Here is a 15,461-nt window from a genome sequence, read left to right as displayed (position 1 = left end):
TAAACTGTAAAAGATAAAACATCGGACAATCTCCAAATGAGAAAGTTTGCCAGAGATATCAGAGCCTCTCTCTCGCTCTCTCTCTGCCTCCCTCTCTCTCTCTCACAAATTCTTTCTTCTCTCTCTCTCTCTCACAAATTCTTTCTTCTCTCTCTCTCTCACAAATTCTTTCTTCTCTCTCTCTCTCAGTAATTCTTTCTTCTCTCTCCCTGTCTATGTCTCTCTCATACAGTCATTCAGGTCTTAGAGGACCCCCCCCCCCCACACACACCCCATTTCAAAATAAAAGCCCCAAAGAGTGAATTCTAACCGAAATGCTTGTGATGAAGCCAGGCATTTAATAACCTCTGTTTATGTGTGTCAGACATTATGATTATGTCTCCTCTCCCCCACCCAGCACCACCCTTTCAAAATAAAAGCCCCATGGATTAACTGTATTTAAACACGCTCAAAATTAGGCTTTTTTGTTAAAAAAATGAATGCTCTTACTAATACTGCGACAACTACTACTGCTGCTGCTAATATAGTATTACTACTTCGACTATAACTTTTGCTGTTGCTACTATTACTGCTACTACTGCTACCATCAATATTATTACTACCACTACTGCTATTACTACCACTACTACTATTACTTATACGACAACTGCTACTACTACTACTGCTATTCATGCTACTAAAAGTAGTAATACTACTACAGCTATTAGTACGACTGCTACTAGTACTACTACTACTGCTACATCTTCTACTGCCATTACTATTACTACTACTACTACTACTACTGTGATATTAAATACTACGACCAATACTACAGCTGTTACTATGACTGCTGATACTACGTCTTCTACTACTTCTTCTAATTACTAATACTTCTACTTCTAATAATACTTCTACTACAACTACAACTTCTACTACGACTACAAATATCACTACTACTAGTACTTATTCAAATGCTACTAAAACTTATACTCCTACAAATATCACCACTGATGAATTTTTTTAAGCCACAGAAACTGTTCAAATATCAAAATGTTCAGCTCTTTCAGGAGAGGTGTGATATGACTTTTCATATTTGTAATCTTTAAACTCTTTGAATTATTAAGGTTTTTGCAATTTGTTTTTGAATTGGATATCTATTTTCAGCAATGTTTTTGCGATTAATTTCAGTTTTCAGCATTCCAACGCATTTTCAGCAGGAAATGCTTTTTCTAGTTATACATCCTTCTCTGCAATTGTTTGATCCTGAATCATTTTTGGCAGTACAATTTTGCACTTTTTTGACAATTGTCTTTTGTTCATGATCTCCATCTCATGCATAACAATGGACTGGCTTATCTTCTCCAAAGTAATTTCCGTTGTCCGGTTAAATTAATTATTAGTCAGTGCCATCAAACCATATGTCTCAACCTAGAGAGTAGGTGAGGCAGAGTATGAGACGTTCATGCAATGAGGTTAATGCCTTCAAGGCTGTTGAAGATGAAGAGGAAATTATATTTGAATCAGGCTGACGCACTTTTAGCTTGCCAGCTGAATCAGAAACAAAGGAGTAGCAGGAAGTCAAGGAACTAAGGTCAGCTAGTGTATGTTAAAATCACAAAAAGACAGAAAACATCCACCACAATCATTCATTTAAAAGATAAAGTAATTACAGAAGCCTTACTTGATACATAAGAAATATGTCTGGTAATATTAATTAAGAAACTTTTTGTCTTGCATGAAAACATTGAGCATAGTTTAATAGCTCATACTTTGTGTTAATAATCAATATTTTTAAACTTCACAGTTTTATTGCTTCATTCTTTTCAGTTTTAAGATTCAGGATATCATGGGACACGAAAACAAATTCAAAACCAGGCTAATTAACTTCTCTTGGTGATAGAAGCTCTTTAAGGAGGTAAACTATGTGATAGACAGCATTAGTACTAAAACCAGAATAAAAGGAGATTAAGTTGTTAAGTATACCAACAATCTACAAACATGACAATTTTCTTCCACGACTGGAAGGTTCCTCCATCGTTGGGGCTTGAGCTCCAAACATTTTGACCACAAATATGATTTAGAATGTAAGCCTATGGGAAGAATTTTTAGAATTGTTTTAAATTTAAATTTATTATACTTAAGGGGGAAATTTGTCTCTGCATTTGACCCACCCCTGTATATAGGGATGGGTGGTCTGCCAATGACAGACGCCTGGGGAGCCGTTAGGGTTTCAGTGTCTTGCTCAGGGACACTTCGACACGTGACACGTCGCAGTGAAGGATCGAACCGTTGACCTTGCGGAGACAACCCTCTTAACCCAGTGAGTCGCCCAATGTGTGATGGTCTTTGTAACATAACAGCCTCTAAACTAATCCAGAAAAAACAATTTAATCAAAAGATGGAAGAGTAAGAAGTTAGCCTATAGCAGGGGTGAGCAATTATTTTTCCCAAGGGGCCACATGAGAAACACTGAGCGCCGGACCAATAGACTGAACTCATACCTGCTCACTGTTATTCCACCTCTTTATAAAAAGCAGTAAATTGTATGGTTACTTCAGAAAATATATTTAGTTATATTTGCTTAAGTACTGTACTTAAGTACAAATTCAAGGTACTTTACTTGAGTGTTTCTATTTTGTTCAACTTTGTACTTCCACTCCACTACATCTCAGAGAGAAATATTGCACTTTCCCGACCTAACTAGCCAAACTGAACAACAGTGTATAAAGGAGTTAAAGAATGATCCAAAAAATATACATTATGTAATATCCATATATAACAGTAAAACATTTACAGGGATCAGCAAAATTAGTACTTTTATTACTATTGTTTGTAGTCTAATGTCCTCATTTTCTGTTTTTCAGTTCAGTGCGAGAAATCTAGTCTGTGTTGGTCTTGAACGAGTGCTCTGAAGTTAGGTTGAATGCGTGAGGTGAACTGTGAAGGACAGCTGACAGGTGATCGTCAGTGAGAGAGGATCTGGATTTGTTAAACTTCATCACGGAGAATGTTTGTTGACATATGTAGGTCGATCCAAAGAGAACCAACATCTTCTGAGCATGTTGCTTTTGCAGCTTAGCTAGCAAAGCCTCAGATGTCCGTGCCCACTCTGCATCGCCAACACGTTGCAGTGACGCTGCTGCTCGCACACATGCACGTACGTACTAATGTACGTACATTGAGAAAAAAAGCCCAGCAACAATAAATAGCAATGCAGCTGTATTCCGTGCATGATGTACACTTATTTACGTTTCATTCCTAATTTTACATTGACGTCCCGTGGGGCCGTATAATGCCCAGGTCTGATCTAACTTTTCAACAATGGTTGAAAACAATTGCTCGTTGATTGATAATATGAAGTACATTTCTCTTCATCATGATTGTCATAATCATCTGACCCCACAGCATACTTTTATTTTCCTTCAGCAGGGTATTTTTTCATAAATAAATTTAATTTCCATAATGAAGTTCTCTGTTTCTACCCCATACAAAAACGAATGACTAACAACTAAAACTATATTTAGAACACATCAGAGTTCATAATTAGTCTAGAAAGTAAACAGAGACGACATTTCACTTTTTTAATGATTAAGACATATAGTTTGAATGTAAATAAAGTGCCATCGTGCATAACAAACAGCTTGATTATAAAAAGTCAATTCCCAGAGGAAGTACAAATTCTGGCCCTATTCCTGGCTGTAAAAACAGCTTTTAACCTTTAGTTTCTCTATCATGTGCACACAACATATTATCTTGTAGCAGTCGTGTGCAATACTTTCACACCTCCACAGCTGGCCAATCACTTCATAAAGTGAGCAGCATAGACCAGACAAGCACCGGCTGTCTAAATTAAATGGAATTTGTGTCTCATCATTTGAAATCAGTTTCTGGTCTAACCACATATGCCCTGAGAAACACTAACTCGTACGTACGCAGGCATCGAGGCAGCTTCTGGTTCCACTTGGGGCCCATGGACCCTCGGTTGAAGCAGGTGAGCAGGCTGTTTCCAGACAGAGAGAAGCCCTTGTTACAGATGTACTGGATGGTTGAAGCCACGGTGAGATGGGGACCTGACAGCACCCGCCTGCTGTTCTCCACCTTTCCAGGGTCAGCGCAAGACAACACTGGATGGACAGACAGGGAAAGAGGGTTGGTTATTGTCAACCAACAGTTTCTGTCTTTCTCTGTCTCCCCTCGACAGAGAGATGTTACTTTAACTCAACATCAGCAAACTGTACACTTTACACTAATGTTTACCAATGCAGCTTGTCTGTAACACTGTTACTAGTGATAAAGGATTAGCGGGGTAAAGATGTACAATGTATGAGCAAACAGGTTGAGCATTATGAAGGTGTACAAGACAGAATCAACTGAGAATACGTTATAATAAAACACAAAGGGCTTGTTCACAGCCAGCATCAACATGTGTTTCCACATGCATCTCTAGTGACCACTTGTGATCAGATTTCACTTCCCCTCTCAATATGCAAATAAGCATGTACATAATTTACATTTGCACCGACCATGCATTGTTGTTTCTAGCGGCGGGAAACAGCAATGCACTTCCTGTGCCTAGTCTGCTGGACATTAAAAGAAGAAATATGAATTGCCTAAGATGTTTAACGCACTCGTAATATATCTCGAAGCGATTTTCCACATTCTCATGGCGTCATGGACAAAGTTATTCTGTTGAGTTGCCTCTTAGCAAATGGCTCTCAAGGAATTTAAGTTCCCTCTGGTAAGTAGTGATGCAGTTTTTGTCTAGGGCTTTTATTATGAAAGATGAGAACAGAAAGAGTGTAGCTGTAATAATGTATGTTGCTGTTGACGATGTTGGAGAAATAAAGAGTTAGCTGTCTTCGTTCAGACTACAGAGCCTCTGTTTATTTATTTTATTACTTTTATGAGTATATGCACAAACTCCTAACCCTCAGCTACAACAGTGTATGCTGTTTGAGAAACAACTGGAGATCAGAAAAAGGAGGAACAAAAGGAGAGAGCCGAAGCTTTGGTGACGTATTTGGGGACACATCAGGACTTTAAATCGTTTACACTATAAAAGATATGTGGAAAAATCCGTTCCAGACCACCTGAGCAAGTGGTCCAAGTGATCAGATCACAATGTGTCTTGGTGGTTGCTTACACTTGTATTTATCACTGTCCACTTGTGATCCCATCGCCCAAGACGCATGTTAACGCCAGGTGTAAATAGGGCCATAATGAAACAATTGTAGTAAGTGAATACATTAAAACAATAAACTATACTATATTTGCAATACGTACATAACAATCATTGGTAAGTAGACATATTTTTGCTTTGACAACAGCTCTAGGCATTATGAGCTAATCCCTGTTTGTGCGCCGTAATTCCAGGTGACTACCTCATGAGGATGAGATGAGTGCAAAGCTGTCATCAAAGTAAAAGGCATTTAGCTGTTGAATTTAAGGGGTAATTGGGAAGATCTTCACACTTTTTATCTTAAAACCTCTTGAACACTGCCCCTATTTTTAGGCCTCTGCTCGAAAATTGCATACCCATACTAAAGAGAGTGTATTTCTGCAACTACAAGGTCTATTTTAATAATGTTTTGATTGTATAATACAGGTAACACTTGTGAGATGTGCTGATATCTGTAAATCAGGGGTCTCAAACTCCCGGCCCGCGGTCCAAATCCGGCCCGCTATGTCATTTTATGTGGCCCGCGAATCCGCCAGCAAAAAAAAAAAAGTAAAAAAAAAAAAATCTTTTTTTTTTTTTTTTAAGTTAGACGAATAATAATAAAAATATCCCCATAGTCGAAATTATGAGATAGAAAGTCGAAGTTATTAGATAGAAAGTCATAACTAGAAAGTCATAATTCTGAGATAGAAAGTCAAAAAGATGAGATTGAAAGTCAAAATTATGAGATACTTAAACAGTTATAGAAGCAGCTCTTTGACTGGTTACTGTACATTTAACATGGAAATGTATTGTGAGTACATTGAAGACTACTTTAAACTGTGAATGCAGAGAGTTATTTAACAATATGTTTCGAGTAGTTACATTTACAACCGGCCCTTTGTGGGCGACCATGATGCTGATGTGGCCCGGAGTGAAAATGAGTTTGAGACCCCTGCTGTAAATGTATATGTTACTGATTAATAACAAATACACATATGGCACAGATCAAATTGAAAAAGTTTTCAGGTTCGCCTGAAAAAAAGCACTTGTTTCAAAAATATTACTTGAAATGAAGCCTAAAAATTTCAATGACATAGCACAACCGGTTTTACAGTCTCTAAAACTGATTTGACTTCGATTGAGTGAAGCAGGCCAGCATAAACCAAGCAAAGGCATGCTAAATTATCATTTTTGGAAGCATTTGGTTGCATTGCTGTATTCAAATTTTATATAGTATATAACTAAATATTAACGATATATTCACTTTTCTTGTCACTAAGAGTGTTCAATAATCCTAATAAAGCAGTTTGACACCATTTGGAATCATTTTGAGCAGTTATGATGTGTCAATATCTGTCAATCATAAAAATATATGAATCATAATTTGTGTCTGTGTGACTGTAAAATGGACTGTGAAATAGGCTGTGCCTGCTCGATTTTCACAAAAAACACATTTTTCGATGTGGTCGATAGTCCAACGGGAGCCATGCGGGGGTGTTTGACAATCTCCTTGTCTGTTTACTGACTAAAAATCGGAAAATGCTGGGCGAACCCCCCTCCCAACATGGATTGGTCCAGCTCACAGTTTCGCCTGCCATTTCCTCATTCAGTGTGCCAGCGCATTGATACCACTCACAGACACACAGCACAACATGGCGGACACAGCTGCGCCCAAATCCGCTGGAAAAGATCCGTTTTTCGTCCATAAAATCATCAAAACGTAAGTTTTTTCGAAGCACAGTCCTCTGGATGTGCTCATTCGCCAAAATCGCTCCATGCTTTCTCGTCAGAGACCAAAACAAAGAGTATAGTACTGCAGTTTTTTGCCCAGGAAAACGTGGTTTTGTGGTAAAACTTGTAGTATTCTTCTAGATATGATCTTAGTTCATGTATAATTGTGTTTTGCAGTGTGTAAAATGGCTCCCGTGGTTGTTTCGCCCAGAATGTCTTTGTTACACAGGTATTTTATTTTTATTTTTTTATTTTTTTAACACCCCCCCCCCCACCCCCCTCGAGCCAAAGGGGGCTGTCGTGTTCAAGAGGTTTAAGAGCTATTTACATTTACTATAACACATATAAACTATACATTACTACTCGTTTTTTCCAAAGCATGTTGTATTGATTCACCTTTTTTTATGTGTTTTTCCTCCCCTCCAGACACACACTGTTTTTGTTCATGCCAGTATAATACAAAAACCCACACTGCAAAGAACAGACAACCACACATATCTGCTGTGTGGTTGACCTGTTGACAAAAGGTCAATATAATTGACCTTTGTCAGTTACATACTGGTTGTGTGGTTATGCACTATTGACTGTGTCACTTGTTCAACTGTATTTTTGAATCAGAAATAACCCATGATCTTCTTATGATTGAAACAATTTGAATACACAAGCAATAAAACACAAACTTGCTCAATTAATTCAAGGAAATTAGTTACCTCCATAAAGGAAGCTTTTTTGATAAATAAACATCGAACAAAAAGTTCGGAAATTGCTGTTTGGTAGATTATTTCTCTGTTGTAACAATGCTTCTTGGCAATAAATGTTATACCGTTGGAAAGCCTGTTTATCTACCTTTCAAACGGTGCCCCATTTGTAAGGAACATGCATTTGTGGGATGAGCAGCACAGCTGAGTATGTGGGTTGCGCCCATGAAAAATTTGCCAAATGTTCTCTGCCAATGCCAAACAGCTTATTCTGCTGTTGCTATTGACTTGTTTGGTGGATTAGATGATTGAAGTATATCAGTAACAAGGAAGAAACAAGACATATTGGCAATTTCACAATTTATTCATTTAACAAACAGGAGCCTCAGTAGCGTGTGGAAGAACCATACACAGCCTGGCACGAACACCACGCCCAAGCTGATCCCACAAGTGTTCAATTGGGTTGAGGTCAGGACTGTTGGCAGGCCATTCCATCTTCTCTACTCCCACATTCTGGAGTAGTCTCTGATAACCGCTCTGTGGGGGCGAGCATTGTCGTCTTGGAGGATGGAGTTCGGTCCCAGACTGTGGAGAAATGGGATTGCCACTGGTTGCAGCATCTCATCTCGATATCTCTCTGCATTGAGATTGCCTCCAATGAAGACAAGCCTCGTTTTTCCAGTGATGGAGATGCCGCCCCACACCATCACATCGGTGCAGCAATCAGCATAGCGTTCTCCCAGTCTTCTCCACACTTTGACCCAACGATCCAACTTCCTTAGGCAGAATCTGGACTCATCGCTGAACATAACGTTCCTCCACATGTTCAGGTTCCGGTGCAGGTGTTGCCGACACCGGCGCAAACGGGCCTGACGGTCAATAGCAACAGCAGAATAAGCTGTTTGGCAGAGAACATTTGGCAGATTTTTCATGGGCGCAACCCACATACTCAGCTGTGCTGCCCATCCCAGAAATGCATGATCCTTACAAATGGGGCACCGTTTGAAAGGTAAATAAACAGGCTTTCCAACGGTATAAAATGTATTGCCAAGAAGCATTGTTACAACAGAGAAATAATCTACCATAACACAAATTTACGAACCTTTTGTTCGATGTTTAGTTACTGTAATACCGAAAAGGCTGCCTGGAAGGCAAAAAAAAATCAACTGATGTAAACATAAAATATTTCATGTTTCTTAGGAAACACTGGATAGTTTGAGCTTTTCAGGAAATGTTCTGATTATAGCTCAAGTAACATGCAACCTGTGACCAGGTGTCCAAATCACATATTGCTTTAAATGCATATTGTACAAAATGTGCAATATAATATGAAAAATATCTGTGTAGATAATTCACATTATCAAATGAAGTGCCTTTAGATGCTATTTGGATCTTATAACAGAAGCTGTTATCAGGGATCTCTGTTTGTACAGACAGTCTAGCTCTGTTTGTCTGAGCCAGGTTACATGAGCCCACAGAGGATTAAGAAATGAGTTGTGTCTGTCCCGGCATCCAGTCAGGCCTGTTCTGGTTCCAGCAGCAGAGGGGCCAGCTAGGCCACAAACACAGGATGGAACTCAGCCATGTTGGAGCCGAGGTCCCCAACTGCTGCCAGTTGGGCTAGTCACTGGCACCTGCTTGTGTGCGTGTGTGTATGTGAGTGTGTAGTAACCTTATGAAAAATCGGACTTATAGATTTGACCTGATCATGTAATTTTGCCTTCATTCACTTAATGAAGTGGCTGCTGTAGGATTAAAAATTAGGTTTGGGTGTAGATTTGATGTCTATTTTACAAAGCGTCTCTCTGAGAAACAATCATTCATTCTTCTTGTCCTTCATTACTGTAATTGGTAGTTAGGTTTGCATATGTGGCGTGGTGGAAATAAATACAAATTGTGGAGTGCTCATAGAAAACTGTCCTGTGTCTGAAAACACTCTTTTATTCATCCAATGAACACTCATTCATCCATCCTGCCTGGTTTCCATGTTTCTAGTCAGTCATGCCCACCTGCCCTCTGAAAACCCCTTTCCCACCATCACATTCACCACCTGACTTGCTCCTTCCACTCACTCACCAGATTGACATTTTCCAAATTTCCATGATCATTTGACAGATTGACTTGTTGCATTACGCTCACCATTTCAGCAGTGGCGGGCCGTGCATTTTATACCTGGGCCTTCACTGCTGTCCTGCAGCTGAAACACAGCTACGGTTATTATATGCTGATAACTCAAACACACTCCTTTTCATTCCCAACACGTGTTACCTCAGCCTTCTCTGTTTGCCTGGTTTTAACCTATGCTTGCTTATCAGATTAAAGATTTTGGACTTGCTCCTAACTTGCTGTCCCGAGTTGTGCTTGTGGGTTTCTGCCTGTTCTGTGACAGCCAGTGTTACACATTTACCTGCAAGGTGATGAAGCTGTTTGACAAGTTGTAGTTAACTTGGAATCTTAGGTTAATGTCAAGGCTAACTGACATGTCACAAAAGGCTCACGAAAAGGTTTGTAAAAAATAAAAAAGTTTATCTTGTTGGATTTGTCTGACATGATCTATCAACATCATCTCCTACATATATTTCCTTGTTGGTGATGAAAGCACAATGGACACTTTGGTACTAAGCTTATATGGTCTCAAGTGGATGATTCAGTAGTGATGGCCGTGTTTGTGTACCAACCTCTTTCACAGCTTGGTAAGTCGCCGCTCCAGGTGAGGTCCCATTGGCACATGAGCAGCTCAGCACCCACCACCTGAAAACCAGGGTAACACTGGTAGGTCACCACGGTGCCCTGAACCAGCTCAGGGTGAGATGAACTCTTCCAGCCATTAGAGATCTCTGGAAGCTCGGGGCAGGTGTCATTACGAGCTACTTCTGCAGGTGTGTGTGTGTGTGTGTGTGTGTGGGGGAGGGAGGGAGGGGTTAGAGAGAGACAGCAAGGAAGTGAGAAAGGCAAGACATTAGGAAAATGTAAAGTTTGAGTGGCATACAGATACTAATGTCAGTCAGTCAGTTTCTGTCTGCCCAACACTTTGGTTCATAGCAAGAAATCTTAGCTGGTAATTTATCAGGAAATTCCAGCATATTCATGATCCCCGAGGACGATCCCTGACATTTTCAATTACCTTCTGCCCTTTCCTCTACTTTTGCACTTAAGAAATAGCTAAATGTAAGTGTCACACTGCAATGAAATTCATATGAGATACTCATGGTCCTCAGAAGATCAACCCTTTCCATTTTGTATGCTCCTTGAGCTTTCCTTTAGAGTCACCATCATGCCAACATATCAACATATCAACTTTATAAACTAAATATCTTTTGTTGTTATAGGCAGACTGCTCACTCATATTGAAGATGAACCTTTGTGAAATTGATGATCCGATGGTCTTTCCCCCAGCACCACCCAGATACCCTATATCCGCATTTATACACACATACCTACTAGGGGTGTAACAGTTCACAAAATTCACGGTTGGGTTCGATACGATACAGTGAAGCCACGGTTCGGTACGTGTCGGTACAGTAGAAAAGCGTACCGAACCGTGAGCCTCGTACCAAACGGTTCAGTACGAATATGCGTACCGTTACACCCCTGATACCTACACATAGCACCTACATACATGACAGTTATTGGTGTGTTTTTGTGAGGGATGAAAACTCCTGCCTTAGCCTGCCCGTCTCAAGGCCAGTGATCTGTATTTACAACACATTCTCATTCCCAAGTCATCAAATAACTATACTTGGTCAGCGGCCCTGAGCTTCAATCTATGACGCTCTAGTTTCCCCTCTAGCAGCAGCAGGCGCAGGCCCTCTGCTTAGGAGTCTAATCGGACAAATATCACTTGGAAACTTTAGGGAAGCAACATTCTCTGATGACTGCCCACGCTGTCTCGTGTTTACATTCCACCAATGAGATTCATGATTTCCCTCGCTTTATTCCTCCTTGTCCATCTGTATTCTATAGCATTTCCCTCGCTCTGAATTCATTAACTCTTATCAGATATAGTGTGTTGACTACGGCATGGTGCTGATGGAAAGGCCCCACCAACACAAGGGACAGCCTCTTATTGCTTACATTTTTAAGGACTGTAAAAACAAATTCCCTCCTCCTCTGGGTAGAACTCACTGATACATTCCTGATACACCAGAACAATATCAGATTTTACTCACAAATGACATTGAAGAATACCTAAGCATTCTAAGAAATACACTTCACCAAAAGGGAGAAGAGAATATGGACAGTAGAAATACAAAGCTAGAGTCGGGATGTGAGGAGCCTAGCCTAGTCCATGTGGTTGAGTTATCCATGGGCACTGCTTCTATGGCTTACCAAAGAAGTGGACTATGAAGCCGTTGCCGTAGCCGTAGACGTTGGTGGCAGGGTCAGACTGGAACTGGATGGTGAGGTCTGCTGTGGAGGTGTAGAGCTTAAATCTGGACTTTGATCCTCCATACTGACCCAGGACTTTAGCTGTAAGATCATCGCCATCATAAAAGGTCAACAGATCATTCTTCCCAATATTCAATCTGAAACGGGAGACACACACAAAATCACATCTGTGTTTAATGTCCACCTAAAAACATATTGAGTTTGTTTCTATGCGCATAAAATAACAGGTGGATATAGATACATTTCACTCTCTTCTCCCTCTGGCCCCAACTTTAAAAATATTTACCTCTTTTTCCCATGATACACAACATAACGTTAATAGTACACCTCACAGTCCGTCCTTACATTTTTTTAATTATAGTAAAGAGAGCAACGACAACTCCAGGGCAAACCAAGGCATCTTATCACTGAAACAGACATCTGTGGCTCAGAGGTAAGGCCAAATCATAAGATCGGCAGTTCGATCTGTCCGAAGTGTCCTTGGGCAAGACACTGAACCCCGTGCCTTCGGTGTATAAATGTTCGTGAATGTGAATTCGTTTTGGGTCCTCGTGTGCAGGTGGCACCTTGCATGGTAGCCTTTGCCATCAGTGTATGAATATGTGAGAATGGGTTGAATGTTGACTTGTAGTGTTAAAGCACTTTGAGTGCCTGGAAGACTGGAAAGCCATGATATAAATGCAGGTCCATTTACCATTAACATCATTCACAACGGACAGCGTGGTTCCTGTTCCATTGCTCCTGAGAAATCCAGTGTCATGATAGTCATGTGACTATCGATAAGATGAGATCTTGTGGTTCACATCACACTGAAAAATTTACAGAATTTCTATTTTCAGAATATTCTAGATGCTATTTCCTGGCTGATGGAGACTGACGAGGAACACAAAAATCACGACGTTGACAATGAAAAACAAACATTTCTGTCTATGAATCAACATCACGCTGAATAAGCACTCTTACTTTCACAGTTTCCCTGTCAAAGTATTTGTGCTGATTTGAACATAGCCTGTAAAGCTGGAAGTCTTACAAACCTCAGAGCTAAGCTATCTCTTTGCACAGAGAAGATTTAGAGCATGGAAGTAATGGCTTAGCCAGAATAAAGCAGTGACATGTTCTTTGCTGTCTCTAATTAATCACCAGCGGCTCCTGATAAAACTCATTAGCCAGCCTGAGATTGAATGCCATCAGTATGGGAATGCCAGAAAATCAAAGGTTCAAGAGGCGTGGATTGAATCGATATATTACAACGCCTGACAGAGGATGACATTTTTTTAAACAAAAACTGTGTGAGGTAGTGAACAGACGAGAACTTCAGTCGGTAGTGTTTGTCTTTTCACTGGCAGAATCATTAGTCTTCTGTTAGCTGTGGACACATGCACACACACACACACACACGTATAATTTGTATTCCTACACTTGCAAGGAACTTCCATTGAATACATTGATTCTCAATCTCTAACTGTAAACTTCTGATCTTAACATAACCTGACCCAGTTGTAAACCAATCTCTCTCGGGAAGAGAACTGGTCCTTATTTGTGGTCCAGAATTCTGACTGATATGCATTTTGGGCCTGCCTCAGAAATAAAAACAACCAACTACAACTTCATGGGCTGCATACAGTAAACCAGTCACGTCACACACACGTGGCGAAATAGACCATTACATACCACATGCTAACTGTAACTGTGTTGTGATTATGTTATATATGAGCGCAGTGAAAAATCACTAATTCCTTTAAAAAAAAGTTGCATTCAGATAAAATCATCCCATTTTTTATGTGGCTCAATTTTACAAGCCAGGATAAAGTGACTGCATTGCCATGTTTTCGTTTCATTTCATTGATCTATCCTGACATCAAGTTAATGTTTCCAATGAAGCAATCATGACCCATTATTACTGGTGAGTAAAGTCAGTCTGGTGTTATTCTATATTTTTCCTATTATCAGCAATCAATTCCATCAAAAACAACACTGTGTTTTTTTCTCTGAGATGTAGTTTTTATGAACTTTTACTCAAACAGGTGGAATTGTGCATTTGATGAGGACAATTTTCAGCATTTGGTGTTCTGGTGAGTATTTGTGGCAGCAGGCCGGTGTATGTGGGATTGAGTCCAAATACATTACAGTGTGTGTGTTCTTGGTGATGAAGGCTCATTGACAACAACTTTTTAGTTGATACATTCTTTGAGGTTCGTATGCTACAAATAAGTAAATATTTGAAGAGTTTCAAATTCTGGGGAACTTAGAACAACCTGTTGACTTGTGTCAATTGAATCCGCTTTTGTGGCCATTTCTTTTTCATTGATATATATATATATATATATATATATATATATATATATATATATATATATATATATATATATATATATATATATATATATATATATATAGCTGGATAGCTAGCTGACTTGATGTAAGAAGATGACATTTTGGTTGACTGCTTCTCAAACCAGGGGAAACAGCTGTTCTTGAGCACAACATTACAACAAATTAGAGACATAGGTTGTGATTCAGAGATATGAAGCGAGGATTTATTTTTTTCCAAAAGACAATGTAAAACAATCAATCAGGAACCGCCTACAGATGAAAAATGTGTAAAAATATAAATAGTGATGTGACAACAAAATTGAAGCCAAATTTCTCCTGATTATTGTGACATATTCAATATTGACGTTGTTCCAAAGTTGAGTCAAGTCTGATTGAACTGTATTCAACTGTATCCTGTTAATACAAAATGTACTTTTCTTGCCAAAATAATATACTGTCATAAGTATACTAGTCTACACTGTAAGTAAGTAGCTTGTCAAACATTCAAAAGTAAGTCTTACTTTCCCTATCTTATTTAGTTTGCTCTCTAGCAAATTAATTAATTCAGTCTGTCAGCCAGTTTTAATTAAGGTGATTTCAACTGAGAAGAATTCTGACAAAATATATTGCCACCGCAGAATGTCAGTGCTTGATGCATGCAGTCTCTGAAAAACATGACTCCATAAACTCAAATTATAATCCTACAAAAGATTTCACCTAAACAACTTTAACATAATGTTAATCCTACTCTTAAACACAACATGAAAGGGGACATCTGGAAAGCTGGCCTCACCTTGATAAGGATTTTGTCCATCTGAAGATCTAAGTCTGGTCCTCACAAGCATAGCAAAATGAGTGTGCCGTCTTCTAAACTTGTTGTGTTCCATGTTTTTTGAATGCTAACGGATAAAGCCTCTCACCTGCTCAGAGAGCGAGGCAGATTGAGAAGTATTGTCGGCTGGCTTCAAATTTGTTTTGATTAAGCTGAACAAGGCTTTGTGCGGCTCTGCAGTGAATCTGTAGAGAAAAATCAATCACAGCCTCCATTCCCTGACACTAATTTGATTTAGTTCAATTTAAAAAAACAGGGCTGAGTTTGGCCTGGCCCATGGGACCAGCTGCCAACACATTTACGCCAACTATTCACTTCATGATCTTCTATTACCATCTTTCCAAAAGTAAGAAATACA

The 15,461-nt window shown here is 39.4% G+C and overlaps 1 protein-coding gene across 1 annotated transcript in view; it reads right to left on the bottom strand.

The window, feature by feature from the left end:
* Positions 1-15,461, bottom strand: part of sez6b (seizure related 6 homolog b) — a gene marked incomplete at its 3' end in the record, with an annotated part of 165,605 nt that overhangs the window by 20,389 nt on the left and 129,755 nt on the right. The window contains exons 8-10 of the mRNA XM_079272313.1: positions 11,899-12,095; positions 10,248-10,442; positions 3,912-4,103 (exon numbers count right to left, since the gene is read on the bottom strand). Of these exons, the coding sequence (XP_079128439.1) occupies positions 3,912-4,103; positions 10,248-10,442; positions 11,899-12,095 (584 nt within the window). The remainder of the gene's footprint in view (positions 1-3,911; positions 4,104-10,247; positions 10,443-11,898; positions 12,096-15,461) is intronic.

This window comes from Melanostigma gelatinosum (genome assembly GCF_949748355.1).
Source record: "Melanostigma gelatinosum genome assembly, chromosome: 7".
NCBI classification, from domain to species: Eukaryota; Metazoa; Chordata; class Actinopteri; order Perciformes; family Zoarcidae; genus Melanostigma; species Melanostigma gelatinosum.
Note: the sequence above shows the minus strand (reverse complement) of the source record. Positions and strands in the feature narration are given on the sequence as shown.